Raw genomic sequence first — 14,217 nt, 5'->3', positions numbered from 1 at the left:
CCCTCTAATGGTCTTCATAGCCTCCTTGGATGCACTCCAACAGATTCACGTCCTCCTTTTGCTAGGGCTCCCAGAGCTGGATGAAGTATTCCCAGTTGGAGGTCTCACTAGAGTGGAGTAGAGGATCAGAATCACCTCCCTCGTCCTGCTGGCCACGCTGCTTTTGATGCAGCCCAGGACACAGTTGCCTTTCTGGGGGACGTGGTAAAATCATACCAATGATACCTGTTTCTGCTTACTAGGTAAAAAAATTGAACCTCAGGACTCCCAGAAGTCCTGGCATCCACTAGCACAGGCAAGCTTTGGGAAAACTGTTCCCTTCTGCAGCTCCTTTGCTTTGTTAAATCTTATGTTGTGGTAATGCCTGAATACATGCAATTAGATCTGCAGCCAGAAATATCTACTGCTATGCTCTGGACATTACATAAAAACATGGGAAATGCAAAAGACAGGGAAAAAAGCTTTAGAATATCCCATTTTCCTCCTCTTTTCACCCAGAGTGAAAAAGAGATCTTTTTCATACTGATTAATTTTCATGAGTTTGCATAACCACTGTTTTCTGTACTTAACTGGAAGTCTTGAGCATCTCGTTCAGTTTCATGTGGTCATCTAACTGTCTAGATAGCTCTAACTTTCTATCTTCAGACATCGCAAATAGCAGTAGTTTTCCTGCTGTTCCTCTCAGTCTTCTACATGGAACTGGGATGTTTTTAGTAACAGGAGAATGAACTCAAAAATTGTTTGCAAAACAGTATAATTACACTTACGTCTGACAAAACATTTTAAGACAACGTAATATTTGTGTACTGCATTGATCCATTTCTTTCCTCTAGAAACAAGTGGGCTTTTTTTAATTTCTTCAAAATGTGGAGTATTCTGTAGATCCTGGATGACGTTCATGTTTTTCCATTCAGTTTGATACAACTCCTTCACCCCTTCTGTGACTGTTCTCATTATCTTTTTTCTTTTTTTTTTCTCAGAAGCTTGTTGAGAGCAGTCTGAGAGGAACAGAGTTTATGTTGGAGCATTTTACAAGAACGTTTATGTGAATCTGTTTATTTTTTCGGTGTATCTGTTTCAGAGGCTTGGTAGGAGCTTTTGACCTTTTGTTGCCTTGTGAAAAATAAAACTTCATTAATTTATTACAAAGTTCAGAATTAAGTTTTGTCTTGATGTTTTAGTTATCTTCACCCCTAATCACTGCACACATATGTGTAGTCACTGTGTGTATGTATGTACGCAGTGTGTGTATGTCAGCACGTATGTATTTAGATATATATATACACAGACATATTTGTAGTGTCTTTAAAAGGCTGCTTGGCCTCTCAGCCTGCCTTCAACACTGATCTATGTGAAATGCTATAGGAAGAAGACAAGAATTACTTTTTCTTCGCTCTCTTAAGCTTCCAATCATGCTGTGCAGAACTTCTCTGTGTTTGGTATCACTCACTGGATGTCTGTTTCATGAGCTTTTCTGATCATTCCTTGGACTGGTCTAAATAAAGAGCAACTGCAGCATCCTCTGGCAAGGTGTGACAAAGCTCAGCTGTCTGAATATTGACTTCCTTTTGTTTATTTTGAAACTGTCTCCTTCTAGTTTCATTTGATACCAACACCTGCTTTGTTCTGTGGGAGCAGAAAGCAAACGTTTTATTCCCTTCCCTTATTTGCATATCAAGTTATTTAAGATCTTTGAGCCCACCTCCAGCTTATGTGCTTCAGTTGTTTGCTCTCCAGGCTTTCCCTACTGTTGAACAGTTCATATCTGTATGCAAGGCCATTCCATCTTATGTCGTGGATACTTAATTTCCTTGAAAATTTTTATGAGGGATTTTGTCAGGTCTTTTGAAAGTGAAATCATCTGTATCATCATCATCATGCTACTCTTGTTGACATCTTCAAAGACCTACTTTGAAGTTCTTCATTTATGCTTGGCTGCTTTCTTTCTTGTAATTATCCCATTAGTAATAAGCTGATTACATGCTTTTGGTTTATGAATGGTGCTTCATTTGATAAGCCAGGGTGGCATAGAAATTGTAGTCCATGAAAGATAGTGTTGGTCTGTAAGATTGTATCAGTTTGAGCCAGAGGGGTTAAATAACAGCAGTTTGTTCAAGACTGTAAAGAGAAGTTTTTGTTGTTTTGCCTTACTTTTTCCCCTTTCTTTCTTTAGAAGTCGAAGTAAAGTTTTGTCTCGTTGGTTGGCTGGCTTACCTCAGCAACTGGCTCTGCTTGGCTTGAGAAACCCTGAGCTTTCCAATCAGCTCATTGATATCATTCATTCTGCTGCTTCTCGTTCAAATAAGGAATTATTGCAAAGTTTACAAGCCACTGCTGCTCAAATATACGGTAAGGGTTTTACACTACAGTGTAATGAATTTTGTCCCTCGCTTGGTGGGAGGTTGAAATATGTGGAAAATCCTGCTGTTTCCTAGGTGAATATAAAGACTGTGAGTGGGGATTTGAGATGGGTTCAGTCCCCTGTAATAAAGGTCAAAATGAACTATCATTTTAGTAAAAAGATTGAGATCTTTATCGTTCAAGTCAGCAGGACTTTAATCTGGTAGACAAAAACTAAGGTTTCCCATGTATTAGAGAATCATAGAATCATTTAAGTCATAGAGTCCAAGTGGTAACCCAGCACTACCAAGTCTACCATGGAACCAAGTCCCTAAGTGCCATATATTTTGAACACTTGGAGGGATGGTGATTCCACCACTTACTTGGACAGTTTGTTCCAAAGCCTGACCAGCAACTTTCAGTGAAGAAAGCTTTCCTGATATCCAATCCAAACCATCCCTGGCACAACTTAAGGCCATTTCCTCTTGTCCTCTGATTTGTTACCTGGGAGGAGAAGAAGGTGGCTGACCACAGCCTCCTTTTTTTCTAGTATTACCTTTTTATTTTTCCCTCCTCTTCGGTCTGGTTATATTGTTGTCCCTTCAGCAAGTACCTCAGAGTAGTTGCATGGGGCTGTGGCGGTGCGTGCCAGCCCGTTGCTGACTGTGTATGTGCTGTGTGCCCGCACTGTGCTGACTCTGTGTGTATGTGCTGTGTGCCATTGCAGTCCTGACTCTGTGTGTATGTGCTGTGTGCCCGCACTGTGCTGACTCTGTGTGTATGTGCTGTGTGCCATTGCAGTCCTGACTCTGTGTGTATGTGCTGTGTGCCCGCACTGTGCTGACTCTGTGTGTATGTGCTGTGTGCCCGCACTGTGCTGACTCTGTGTGTATGTGCTGTGTGCCCGCACTGTGCTGACTCTGTGTGTATGTGCTGTGTGCCATTGCAGTCCTGACTCTGTGTGTATGTGCTGTGTGCCCGCACTGTGCTGACTCTGTGTGTATGTGCTGTGTGCCATTGCAGTCCTGACTCTGTGTGTATGTGCTGTGTGCCCGCACTGTGCTGACTCTGTGTGTATGTGCTGTGTGCCATTGCAGTCCTGACTCTGTGTGTATGTGCTGTGTGCCCGCACTGTGCTGACTCTGTGTGTATGTGCTGTGTGCCATTGCAGTCCTGACTCTGTGTGTATGTGCTGTGTGCCCGCACTGTGCTGACTCTGTGTGTATGTGCTGTGTGCCATTGCAGTCCTGACTCTGTGTGTATGTGCTGTGTGCCCGCACTGTGCTGACTCTGTGTGTATGTGCTGTGTGCCATTGCAGTCCTGACTCTGTGTGTATGTGCTGTGTGCCCGCACTGTGCTGACTCTGTGTGTATGTGCTGTGTGCCATTGCAGTCCTGACTCTGTGTGTATGTGCTGTGTGCCCGCACTGTGCTGACTCTGTGTGTATGTGCTGTGTGCCATTGCAGTGCTGACTCTGTGTCTATGTGCTGTGTGCCCGCACTGTGCTGACTCTGTGTGTATGTGCTGTGTGCCATTGCAGTGCTGACTCTGTGTCTATGTGCTGTGTGCCCGCACTGTGCTGACTCTGTGTGTATGTGCTGTGTGCCATTGCAGTGCTGACTCTGTGTCTATGTGCTGTGTGCCCGCACTGTGCTGACTCTGTGTGTATGTGCTGTGTGCCATTGCAGTCCTGACTCTGTGTGTATGTGCTGTGTGCCATTGCAGTGCTGACTCTGTGTCTATGTGCTGTGTGCCCGCACTGTGCTGACTCTGTGTGTATGTGCTGTGTGCCATTGCAGTCCTGACTCTGTGTGTATGTGCTGTGTGCCATTGCAGTCCTGACTCTGTGTCTATGTGCTGTGTGCCCGCACTGTGCTGACTCTGTGTGTATGTGCTGTGTGCCATTGCAGTCCTGACTCTGTGTGTATGTGCTGTGTGCCATTGCAGTCCTGACTCTGTGTGTATGTGCTGTGTGCCATTGCAGTCCTGACTCTGTGTGTATGTGCTGTGTGCCATTGCAGTCCTGACTCTGTGTGTATGTGCTGTGTGCCATTGCAGTCCTGACTCTGTGTCTATGTGCTGTGTGCCCGCACTGTGCTGACTCTGTGTGTATGTGCTGTGTGCCATTGCAGTCCTGACTCTGTGTGTATGTGCTGTGTGCCATTGCAGTCCTGACTCTGTGTGTATGTGCTGTGTGCCATTGCAGTCCTGACTCTGTGTGTATGTGCTGTGTGCCCGCACTGTGCTGACTCTGTGTGTATGTGCTGTGTGCCCGCACTGTGCTGACTCTGTGTGTATGTGCTGTGTGCCCGCACTGTGCTGACTCTGTGTGTATGTGCTGTGTGCCCGCACTGTGCTGACTCTGTGTGTATGTGCTGTGTGCCCGCACTGTGCTGACTCTGTGTGTATGTGCTGTGTGCCCGCACTGTGCTGACTCTGTGTGTATGTGCTGTGTGCCCGCACTGTGCTGACTCTGTGTGTGTGCGGTGTGCCAGGATGGTGCTGACTCTCTGTATGTGCTGTGTGCCCGCACTGTGCTGACTCTGTGTGTGTGCGGTGTGCCAGGATGGTGCTGACTCTCTGTGTGTGCTGTGTGCCCGGGCGGTGCTGACTCTCTGTGTGTGCTGTGTGCCCGGGCAGTGCTGACTCTGTGTGTGTGCGGTGTGCCAGGATGGTGCTGACTCTCTGTATGTGCTGTGTGCCCGGGCAGTGCTGACTCTGTGTGTGTGCGGTGTGCCAGGATGGTGCTGACTCTCTGTATGTGCTGTGTGCCCGGGCAGTGCTGACTCTGTGTGTGTGCGGTGTGCCAGGATGGTGCTGACTCTCTGTATGTGCTGTGTGCCCGGGCAGTGCTGACTCTGTGTGTGTGCGGTGTGCCAGGATGGTGCTGACTCTCTGTATGTGCTGTGTGCCCGGGCAGTGCTGACTCTTGTGTATGTGCTGTGTGCTCACACATTGCTGACTGTGTATGTGCTGTGTGCCCGGGCGGTGCTGACTCTGTGTGTGTGCGGTGTGCCCGCACGGTGCTGACTCTGTGTGTGTTGTGTGCCCGCAGATCCGCTCGAGGGCACGCTGGTGCTGCTGCCAGCCGAGGCGCAGCGGCGGCTGGTGCAGCTGGTGTACTTCCTGCCCTGCCTACCCGCCAGCCTGCTCGTCTGCCTGAGCCGCTGCTGCATCATGGGCAGGATGTCCTCCGACCTCGCCACCACCCTCATCGGCATCCTGCACATGAGGTACCACTCTCTGCTTGGCTCTAACCTAAAAAACCCCGAGTGTGAATATCTATTCATAAAGTGTAAGTGTGAACCTTGTTACCGGTTCACACACAGAAAATCAATATAATGTGCAGGAATTGATGTCATGAGCAAAGTTAGCCTTCAGTCAGGCTTTACTCCTAGCCTTTTACTTTGTCTTTACGCTGATCGACTTTCTCCAGTACTTGATAAGAAAATCATAGAATCGTTTAGGTTGGAAAAGATCTTTAAGACCGAGTCCAACCATTAACCCAGCACTGCCAAGTCTACCTCTGAACCATGGACTTAATACTATATTTCAACTATCCATTTTATTTTGTCGTCTTTGTGTATTTCATCTCTGAATACAAACATTAGTGTTTGTAATATTTAGCCCTTTCAGTAAGGATGCAAAAGAGCAGCAGTTTATCTCTGGTTAAGACCTGTAAGGCTATGCAGTATTGAGCACCTTCTACCCAGAAGTCATCATCAGTGGTCTTTGTTCTGCCACTGATTGCAGCTTTTCTTTGTAAATACTTTAACCTGAAACAGCTGATAGTGAAAAGGACTCTGCCAGTTTGTTTTCTCCTTTCTATTTCTTAAAACTCACTTTGTCTCCAATTATCACACCTAAATAGCCAAATCATAGTTGCTTGGCAAGTGTAGTGTATGAGATTATTCATGCTCTTGATTTTTATTTTTTTTCTTTTTTTTATCCTCGGTTGAGAGAGGGTAAGTTTGCCTGTCAAGTCAGGAAGAAAGGCTGCTGTTCCGCTGAAGTGAGTGAAGGGCTTGCCGAGATTTCACAGGCGTGTTTTGCTTTGCTGCTTCTGGGAAAAAATATACTTGTTTTTCTCCATTGGTCAATATTGCTGAACCTTGGATAAATGAGCATGAATTAAGCTTTTATGAATTATGTTCAAAGTGATTTGTAATGCTTTTTGGAACTTAAACATTCTTAATTAAATTATGACACAAGACAGTGTCAAATGCAGACCTGCTTGTATTAGCTGTGTAACATGTGAGTAAGGTCAATAACATGAAGTGCTGGTGATGGAATCTGTATCCTGTATATAATTCATTACCACGATAAAAGTGAAAATCTGCCTTGTTTTGGAAAGGTGGACATCAAACTTTGTTTTTAAAAAAGAAAAGTTCTCTGCCATATACTGGAAACTCAGTGGCAAACTGTAACCAACTCAGAGACAGTCACTGAAGAACTAAAGTCAGTAATAAGCACTCAGGTCTTATTTTGCTGCTGGATCTTAGTGAATCTTCAGTGTGGGAGATTTTTCATGCTAATAATACATCTGATTTCTAAAGATTATCAGAAAGCTGCAGGTGGGCATTTAATCCTTTTGGCAGAAGATGCAAGTGGTAGACTGAGTGCAGTGTACTTCTAAAAGTAGGTTACATTCTGACAACAGAGGAGGAGTAGTAAATTCTTGTTTTTCAGAAATGCAAATAAAATAATTTAGGGTATTTGGGATATGTTTTAAAATTAAGTGGGATTCAAAGATTATACATAATTAACCCAAGAAATCCATCTGAAATAACTAGATTAGAAAAATACACTGCTGTAGTTATATTAGTGCAGTTTCCTGTGTTGATAGTGCCTGACAGTCTTCCTTTCTGGAAGCCTACAAGTTTTGGTGAAACTTGAAAAAGAGATACTAATCTTGATTGAGCACTGTTTTTATTTGATAAGGCTGTTCTTACTCCATTGAGAGGAATCAGTGTTAAAGACAGGAACTTGATCAGTTTTCTTTAGAAACACATCTGAAAATAATAAAAGTACGTGAAAACATTAAAGTGATTTTTTTATAGTCAAAGTAAATGCAAGACCATTGAAAATACATTCTCATCTATATAGCCAAGTTACAAACTTGTATAGGTTTTAAAGCGCTTAGAGATGGCAGAGTTCTTACCTGTGGCTTAGATTAAATGTATTTTGTAAAAGACTGCTCTTATTTTTTTCTAATCATCATGACTGTAAACATTTTATGCTAAAAGCTTCATCCTAGGGTGCCTTAAAGAATTAGAGAACCAAGATGATAGAAATGTTTGTGCCTCCTGAGGGGCATGTCCAAAAAAATGTTGCTTTGTCTACTTAGACATGCAAAGATAGGGAGACAGGTAACAGTAAATATTAACTTCTCAAAAGCAGCAGAGTCTGATACTTGGTTTTCATGGGAAGAGAAGTTGTACACTCAAGGAAACAACAGTCTGTTTTCTGGATATGAACGTTATCTAGGCTTTATAAGCTTCATAACCTGTTATTTCATACAGTGTAAATGAACTAATGGTCTGTCTCTTATTAGAAAGGCCAAGCTGAACTGTTTTATTCAAGTTTGTGGGGTTTTTTTTAGATAATGCCATCAACAAACAAGATCAAGTTTAAAGAAGAGCAAAGAATGATAGTCTGTAAATTGTGATAATGGGAAATGACAAGCAAATTAGTATTGTTAGGCAAATAAAACTGGGAAGGAGTGGAAGCAGCGTGTGTAACAGGCTGTTGAAAAGGAATGGGAGAATGCAGTTTTAGCAGGATTAGAAAACGGGCCTTGAATGTCAGGAGAATATTTGGTTTGAGAGCTAGCAAAAATTTATAAAAGCAGAGATACATACTGGAATAGGTTATATGGGAAGGGGTTATAAATATATGTCACTGGAGATACTTAAAATGGGTAATCAGGTTGGACATGGATGGCCGAGGGTAAAGCCTTGAAGGGAGTAGTAGAGGGACTCGGTAAGTACTGGCCATCTTTTACAGCTCTTGAGATGCTTGGACTTAAAATTTCAAGTTTGTGAAACGAATGGTACTATGACAAAATGTATTTAACTCCCCACTTCTGTGCCACAGAACACAGAAATGCTCGTGGAACAGTTTGTGTGCTTTTAAATTAAGCCTGTTGGGTGGAGAAGCTGCCCCGGTCATTCCGGCGGGAGGTGCCGCGCTGCGTGCCCCGCTGCCGTCAGTGGGTGGCGCTGTTCCCCTTCCGCAGCGACCCTGCTCTCCCTGGGAACGGCACTCCGTAAATTCCTGTGCTCCTGTGCCACCTGCTTGTCTGTCAGGCTTTAAATAGGGGGCGTTCGGGAGAGTCGGAGGGCTTGGTACTTGTTCTTAGTTTCTTTTCCAGCCTTTATTCCCGTGTTATTTTGAGTGGCAGAGGATGGATGTGCTCACGCACATCCGAGAGAGCACACACGCACCCCATGCGCATCTGTCAGCCGGGAGCTGTGAGGTGGATTCGCTGAGAGTACCTATAGGTGATAATAACACTTGCAGTCATTTCAGAAACAGTCCTTAAAACTGAAGGAAAGGAACTTGTACCTTTTTTTTTAAGGTGTGTATGCTACAAAACTGATAGTAAATGATCCACATGGCTCAAACCACAGCCCTGTGATGATATCACGTGGTAACTTTGTTATAATTATTGTGTGTTAACTTTTAAGAGTTTTTTGTTGATCAGAAGTGAATAATAGTTTCTACTTATTATTTTTGCAAAGGTGAAATGAATAGCCAGGTGGTCTGCAAGGACCCATTAGGTGAGTCATGGTTGGCTCTGTGTGCTGAGAATTAAGATCATGTTGACAGTGTTTCCACACATAACTGGAGGGTTTCTGGGCCTGGGAGGTTGGTTACCTCTACTGTTAAATTATTAGAGTAGTTTCTGTCATGCTTTTGGTCTATATTTGCTGAAGTTTTACCAGTTGGCACAGGCCAAGGACTGCTCTGAAAAAGAAAGGTGAAATGCAGCCACCCCATTCTGGATGCTGGGGTGAACATGGCCAGATTTACACTAATTGATCTCTGTGCCAGTGCTGCTTTTTGGGTCGCTGAGTTTCAGGTTAAACTGAAGGACGGAAAGTGTTGTCATGGCTTAATTTTGCCACTGTTCTCCTCCAATGCCTGCCTTGGGTCTACTGTGTGGGACCTGAGTTGTGTGTAACTTCAATAAATCCAGGCAGGCAGAGGTCTGAGAGGTGGAAGTGTGCCAGGGTTTGGGGGTAGAAGTCATATGTAAACAGGTGAGGAAAGGTGTGGAGCAACATGAGTGAACAGTCTCTGACTTCAGACTGAAAAATGGGAGAGAGCAGCTTCTTGGAAGGAGACAAGTTCTCTGAGTGGGCCTCTGATTTAAGCCTCTGATGACCTTAAATTTATGGAAAAAATTTGAAGGGTCAAGGGAGTATTTTGGAAAGTTTTTGCATCAGATCTACTGGATGGATTTTTCTGTGATCTTTAGGTGCTACTGTGATATATTGGGACAAGCCATTTATCTTGATGCAGTGTGATACATTTTCAGAATTAACTTCTATGTTTTTCATTCATGATTTATTGGACTAACTGGTAAATAATCAAAGCGTAGTTCTCTTCTAGTTAAAGATGAATGGTTTAAATGTTGATTTGGAACATGTAAATAATATTTGTCATGAGTAGACCTTGGTTTTGACATTCCAGTCTTAGTTTCATCTTGCCAGTAGTGTTCTCGTTGTTCCTGGAGGCTTCTGGGTATGGACAGGTTGACAGTTCTCTCCAGGAAGTGAAGAATTTATAAATTATTGATGGTCTGGTCAGGATTAAGATTATGAGCTAGTGGTATGGTAGGTAGAGCTGGAAAAATTTTTGGTTTAATCTCTATATGCCGGCTTTCTAGATTAATATTGCAGAGGGGCTACTTCAGAATGGCTTTAAAGAGCTAGTGAGGCGTATCCCTATTTTTTGAGCACTTTTTGGAAGACTGACTTTGACGGAAATATTTTTGTCAAATATGTAAATTTATTAAATGTTGTAAATGCACCTTCTTGTGTATGGTAATTGCCTCTTTACTTGACAAAGGGGAGGTCTGTTTACATACCAAGTCTGTAGTGTTAACAGTTGGAGAGAAAGGCATTTGTCAGGCTGTGTTTTTGGTTGCTACTTAGTGACTTTGTGGTGATTAACTGCCAGATACTCTTTTCTTCTTGCTGTTTGTATTAGCTGGTATATGTAAACTGATTAATATGTAATCTGAGTACTTACTGTTGTGTATTTTATGCTATTAAAAATGGATTACGAAATGCAGATTGAGATGTGACCAGAAATATAAACTAGGAAGTCAGATTATTGACTTTACAGGAAAAGTTCACTGTCTCCTCTTAACTTGTCTATAAGTACAAATAAAAAAAACATTCAGTGTAATTACTGAAATGCAATATATTTATGTGTCTTATGCATAACAGTTATGGTGGTTTTACAACTTTTTATCCATTGGAACAATGTGTCTGGAAATTATTTTCACTGTAATAAAGAATTGGACGGGTAATATTTCACTGTCTAGATAAAAAACAATGGCAGTTAATTTATGGCATTTCTCTCTTGAAGTAGTGTCCATAAATGAGATCTCCAATGGCTTCAAACAGCCATTTCTTATTCTTTTGGGACTCTTTCCCTGCTGGGGTCTCGCCAAGAGTTGTTTCTGTTGCTGTAGAAAAGAAGGGTGAGGACCATATAAATAAAAGCTGAGTGCTCACTCGCATAAATTGTGTGGGAGTTCTTGGGCTTCCCGAGTTTGAGATAGCTCTGGGGTACCTGGTGTTCTGCCTGACAAGTGTAAATGGGCTCTTTGCTGAAGAGGTACTGCCTTTAAAATATTCTGCTGCTTTCCAGACAATAATGAGGGAGCTCAGATGGTGTCTCATCAAGCAGCCAGGGATGCCTGTTGGCTCCTGCTGTCCACAGGAATCTGGTGCTTAGAAAGAACTGGGGTGGACTTCAACATTTGTTTGGTATGAGGTGTAAAATTCTGTCTTCAGATATATTACCTAGAGGTGTTTTAGGGTCATAGTAGAGTTTAAAGTTTTCTATAGGTATTTCCTTTGTTAGTAAATACTACTTCTACTGTATTTAGCCATCCTAATTATTTTATCTTTATTTGCCAGTGTAGCATGAGAAGGGACAGTGAAAATGCAAAATGCAGCTAACAAAAACTCTATGCTACTTGATTAAAGAATTACTGAATGTGTTAGTGTAGACAATAAAACCAGCATATTTCCCAAAAGTATTTGCAACCTGGAGAGGACTTGGAGAGGGTATTGTAACCCATTATTGTGGTTAGCAACACTGATGGAGCAACTGAATACAGTCATTCTTATGCAAATGAACTGTAGAAAATATAAGAGTGTGCTTCCCTGTCTGTGTGTACCACTGAGGATGAATAGTAAAAAAATGATCTGTTTTCCTTGCTGCACCATGAAAAAGTTCTTAAGAATCATATTGTGGGGTGGGTTATGGGTTACTGTATTCCTTTATGCACATCTGGTCAGCAAATTTCCTTTTCTTTGCTCGCTGTTATGTAAAGGTTGAGTACTTGTGAGAGGGAGAGTCTGAAGATTGTGTGTAAGGACACAGCCCTCTACGTTTTCCCCCGGGCGGTTGTAGTGTGATACTCCTCATCAAAGGAAAAAGAATTATGTTCCTACACTACAATTGCACCATTTGCTCATTAGAGAATGTTTCTTCTGATTTGTGCTCTCATTTACAATGTGTGAACCGTGTTCTTCACACAACCTCTGCAGCCATGCAGCAAATGAGTAGCTGTCAGGCTTACTTTTAACAATGCATAGCTCAAATTTTTGTTTTCTTAAAATAGGCGTCATATTTTTCCTCAAATCCCTAGTAATTCCTTGCAGATGTTTGTTGTATTTTGCCACATTTTTAAATGGAAACATTTGATCCTTGCAAAGAGATAATGAGAGTTAAACCAAAAAACTCACACTATCAAACTAATGCCTACATGTGATAACCTGTTAGAGGAAAAAGAAGATAAAAACTCTTTACATGCTCTGAGTTTGTGTTCAGAACCTGTGCTGCCTGGAGCTAATTTGGTCCAAATGATGAGATGGGTACACGGTTGGAGAAGTATTCAGAGTTTCAGTTTTTCTTTCATTTTTGTTTGTTTGTTTGGGTTTTTTTGTGGATTGTTTGGTTCCATGTTTTTTGGGTTTTTTTTGCAGACGGGGGGTTTGTTTGTTTTGTTTTGTTAGCAATTTCAGCATCTGTGACAGTCATGGTTTCCTGTCTTTTCAAGAACTGATACGAAAACTGAGAATGGTGATCCTCATTAGCAGTAAAACACAAAACTGATTTGATTGAGTTGATGAAGGGACCTGAGTTTATACTTTATTGCAGTTGCATTTCAATTTGACATAAATTATTTTCTGTTGAAGCTGAACAGGAATAAATGATGCTAAAGCTGAGATAAATATTGGCACAGGGCTTTTTAATGTTTTAAAGGAACATGTTTTACAGTAGTGCGAGTTCTTGCCTACAGTGGGGGAAATGTGGTGTTTTTCTTCCATAAAGGTACAACAGTTCCAGTGGTACTTGCATGTGGTTTTGCTCCTTTCAGTGTATATTGTTTTTTATACCTGCACAGTTCTTAAGAACGAGCATGGGAGTGTTTGAGATGCATTGTAACATACTTTCCATGCTAATTCCATGAGTAACCCATTACCTCATATTTGACAGGTGTTTTTACATATAAGCACTGTTTCAAGTGGCTGTCAGACTTTGCTGCTACCAGTTATGCAGATGGGTGTCTGCAAAAGATGAAGCATTCCTAACAGTCCTGTGAGAACTCTGGGTAGAAGGCACACCTGTACAGTGTTGTCCTGTACAGTGTGGTTCAGCAGAGTGTTTCTGGGTTCAGACAGTGATCCCTCAGCAGGGTGCTGAAGAATTTGGATGGAGTCCTCCTGCGCCTAGAGAAGGATGCTGCACTATCTCTGTGGAATTCTCCTGCTCCTGATTAGTACTGATCAGCAGCTGAACAGTTTTGGCTGGATAGCTAAACTCTGAGCTGATGTTTGAGTTGCTGTGTTGAGAGGTCATGGGTGGCACAGGTCATAAAAATAGGAAGCTGGAAGAAAGAAGTAAGTCTTTCCTCTACACCTGACTGTGGATCAGTAATGACTCTGTCAGCACAGTGTCTGGTTGATCACACTGAAAGATTCACAAGTGATAAAGGGATGTTGTCCTCCATGTCTGTGGTCCTGGGTTGTGAAGGAAAACTTAGCCTTGTTTCTCATGCAATGGAAACAACTTCTTTCTGATCCTTGGTTGCATTGCAGTGTGACTATCACAGAATATGCCAAGTTGGAAAGGACCCACAAAGGTCATCAAGTCCAGCTCCTGACCCTGCACAGGACCATCCCTAAGAGCCACACCCTGTGCCTGAGAGCACTGTCCAAACCCTTCTTGAACTCTGTCAGTCTGGGTGCTGTGACCACTTCCCTGGGTTCCAGTGCCCAGCCTCCCTCTTGATGAAGAACCTTTTTCTAATATCCCATTCCTGACACAACTGCAGTTCATTCCCTCAGGTCCTGTCACTGGTCACCACAGAGAAGAGATTGGTGCCTGCTCCTGCTCTTCCCCTCACAAGGAAGTTGTAACTGCAGTGAGGTCTCCCCTCAGTCTCCTCCAGGCTGAACACACCAAGTGCCCTCAGCTACTCCTCATACAGCTTCCCCTCAAGGCCCTTCATCTTCATTGCCCTCCTTTGGACTCGGCTTCACATATTTCAAAGACCTTAACTAATCTCCTGGATAGGCACAAAAAGCTGCTCGGCTGTACCTTGATGAGCTGCAGAACAGCAGAAT

The 14,217-nt window shown here is 42.8% G+C and overlaps 1 protein-coding gene across 1 annotated transcript in view; it reads left to right on the top strand.

Annotated features, from left to right (window-relative positions):
* The window catches only part of TEX10 (testis expressed 10), a 57,611-nt gene that overhangs the window by 19,577 nt on the left and 23,817 nt on the right, over window positions 1-14,217 (top strand). The window contains exons 9-10 of the mRNA XM_071554970.1: window positions 2,174-2,349; window positions 5,397-5,574. Coding sequence (XP_071411071.1) covers window positions 2,174-2,349; window positions 5,397-5,574 — 354 coding nt within the window. The remainder of the gene's footprint in view (window positions 1-2,173; window positions 2,350-5,396; window positions 5,575-14,217) is intronic.

This window comes from Pithys albifrons, chromosome 4 (genome assembly GCF_047495875.1).
Source record: "Pithys albifrons albifrons isolate INPA30051 chromosome 4, PitAlb_v1, whole genome shotgun sequence".
Taxonomy (NCBI): Eukaryota; Metazoa; Chordata; class Aves; order Passeriformes; family Thamnophilidae; genus Pithys; species Pithys albifrons.
The sequence above is the reverse complement of the archived record's forward strand: the minus strand, read 5'-3'. Positions and strand labels throughout refer to the sequence as shown.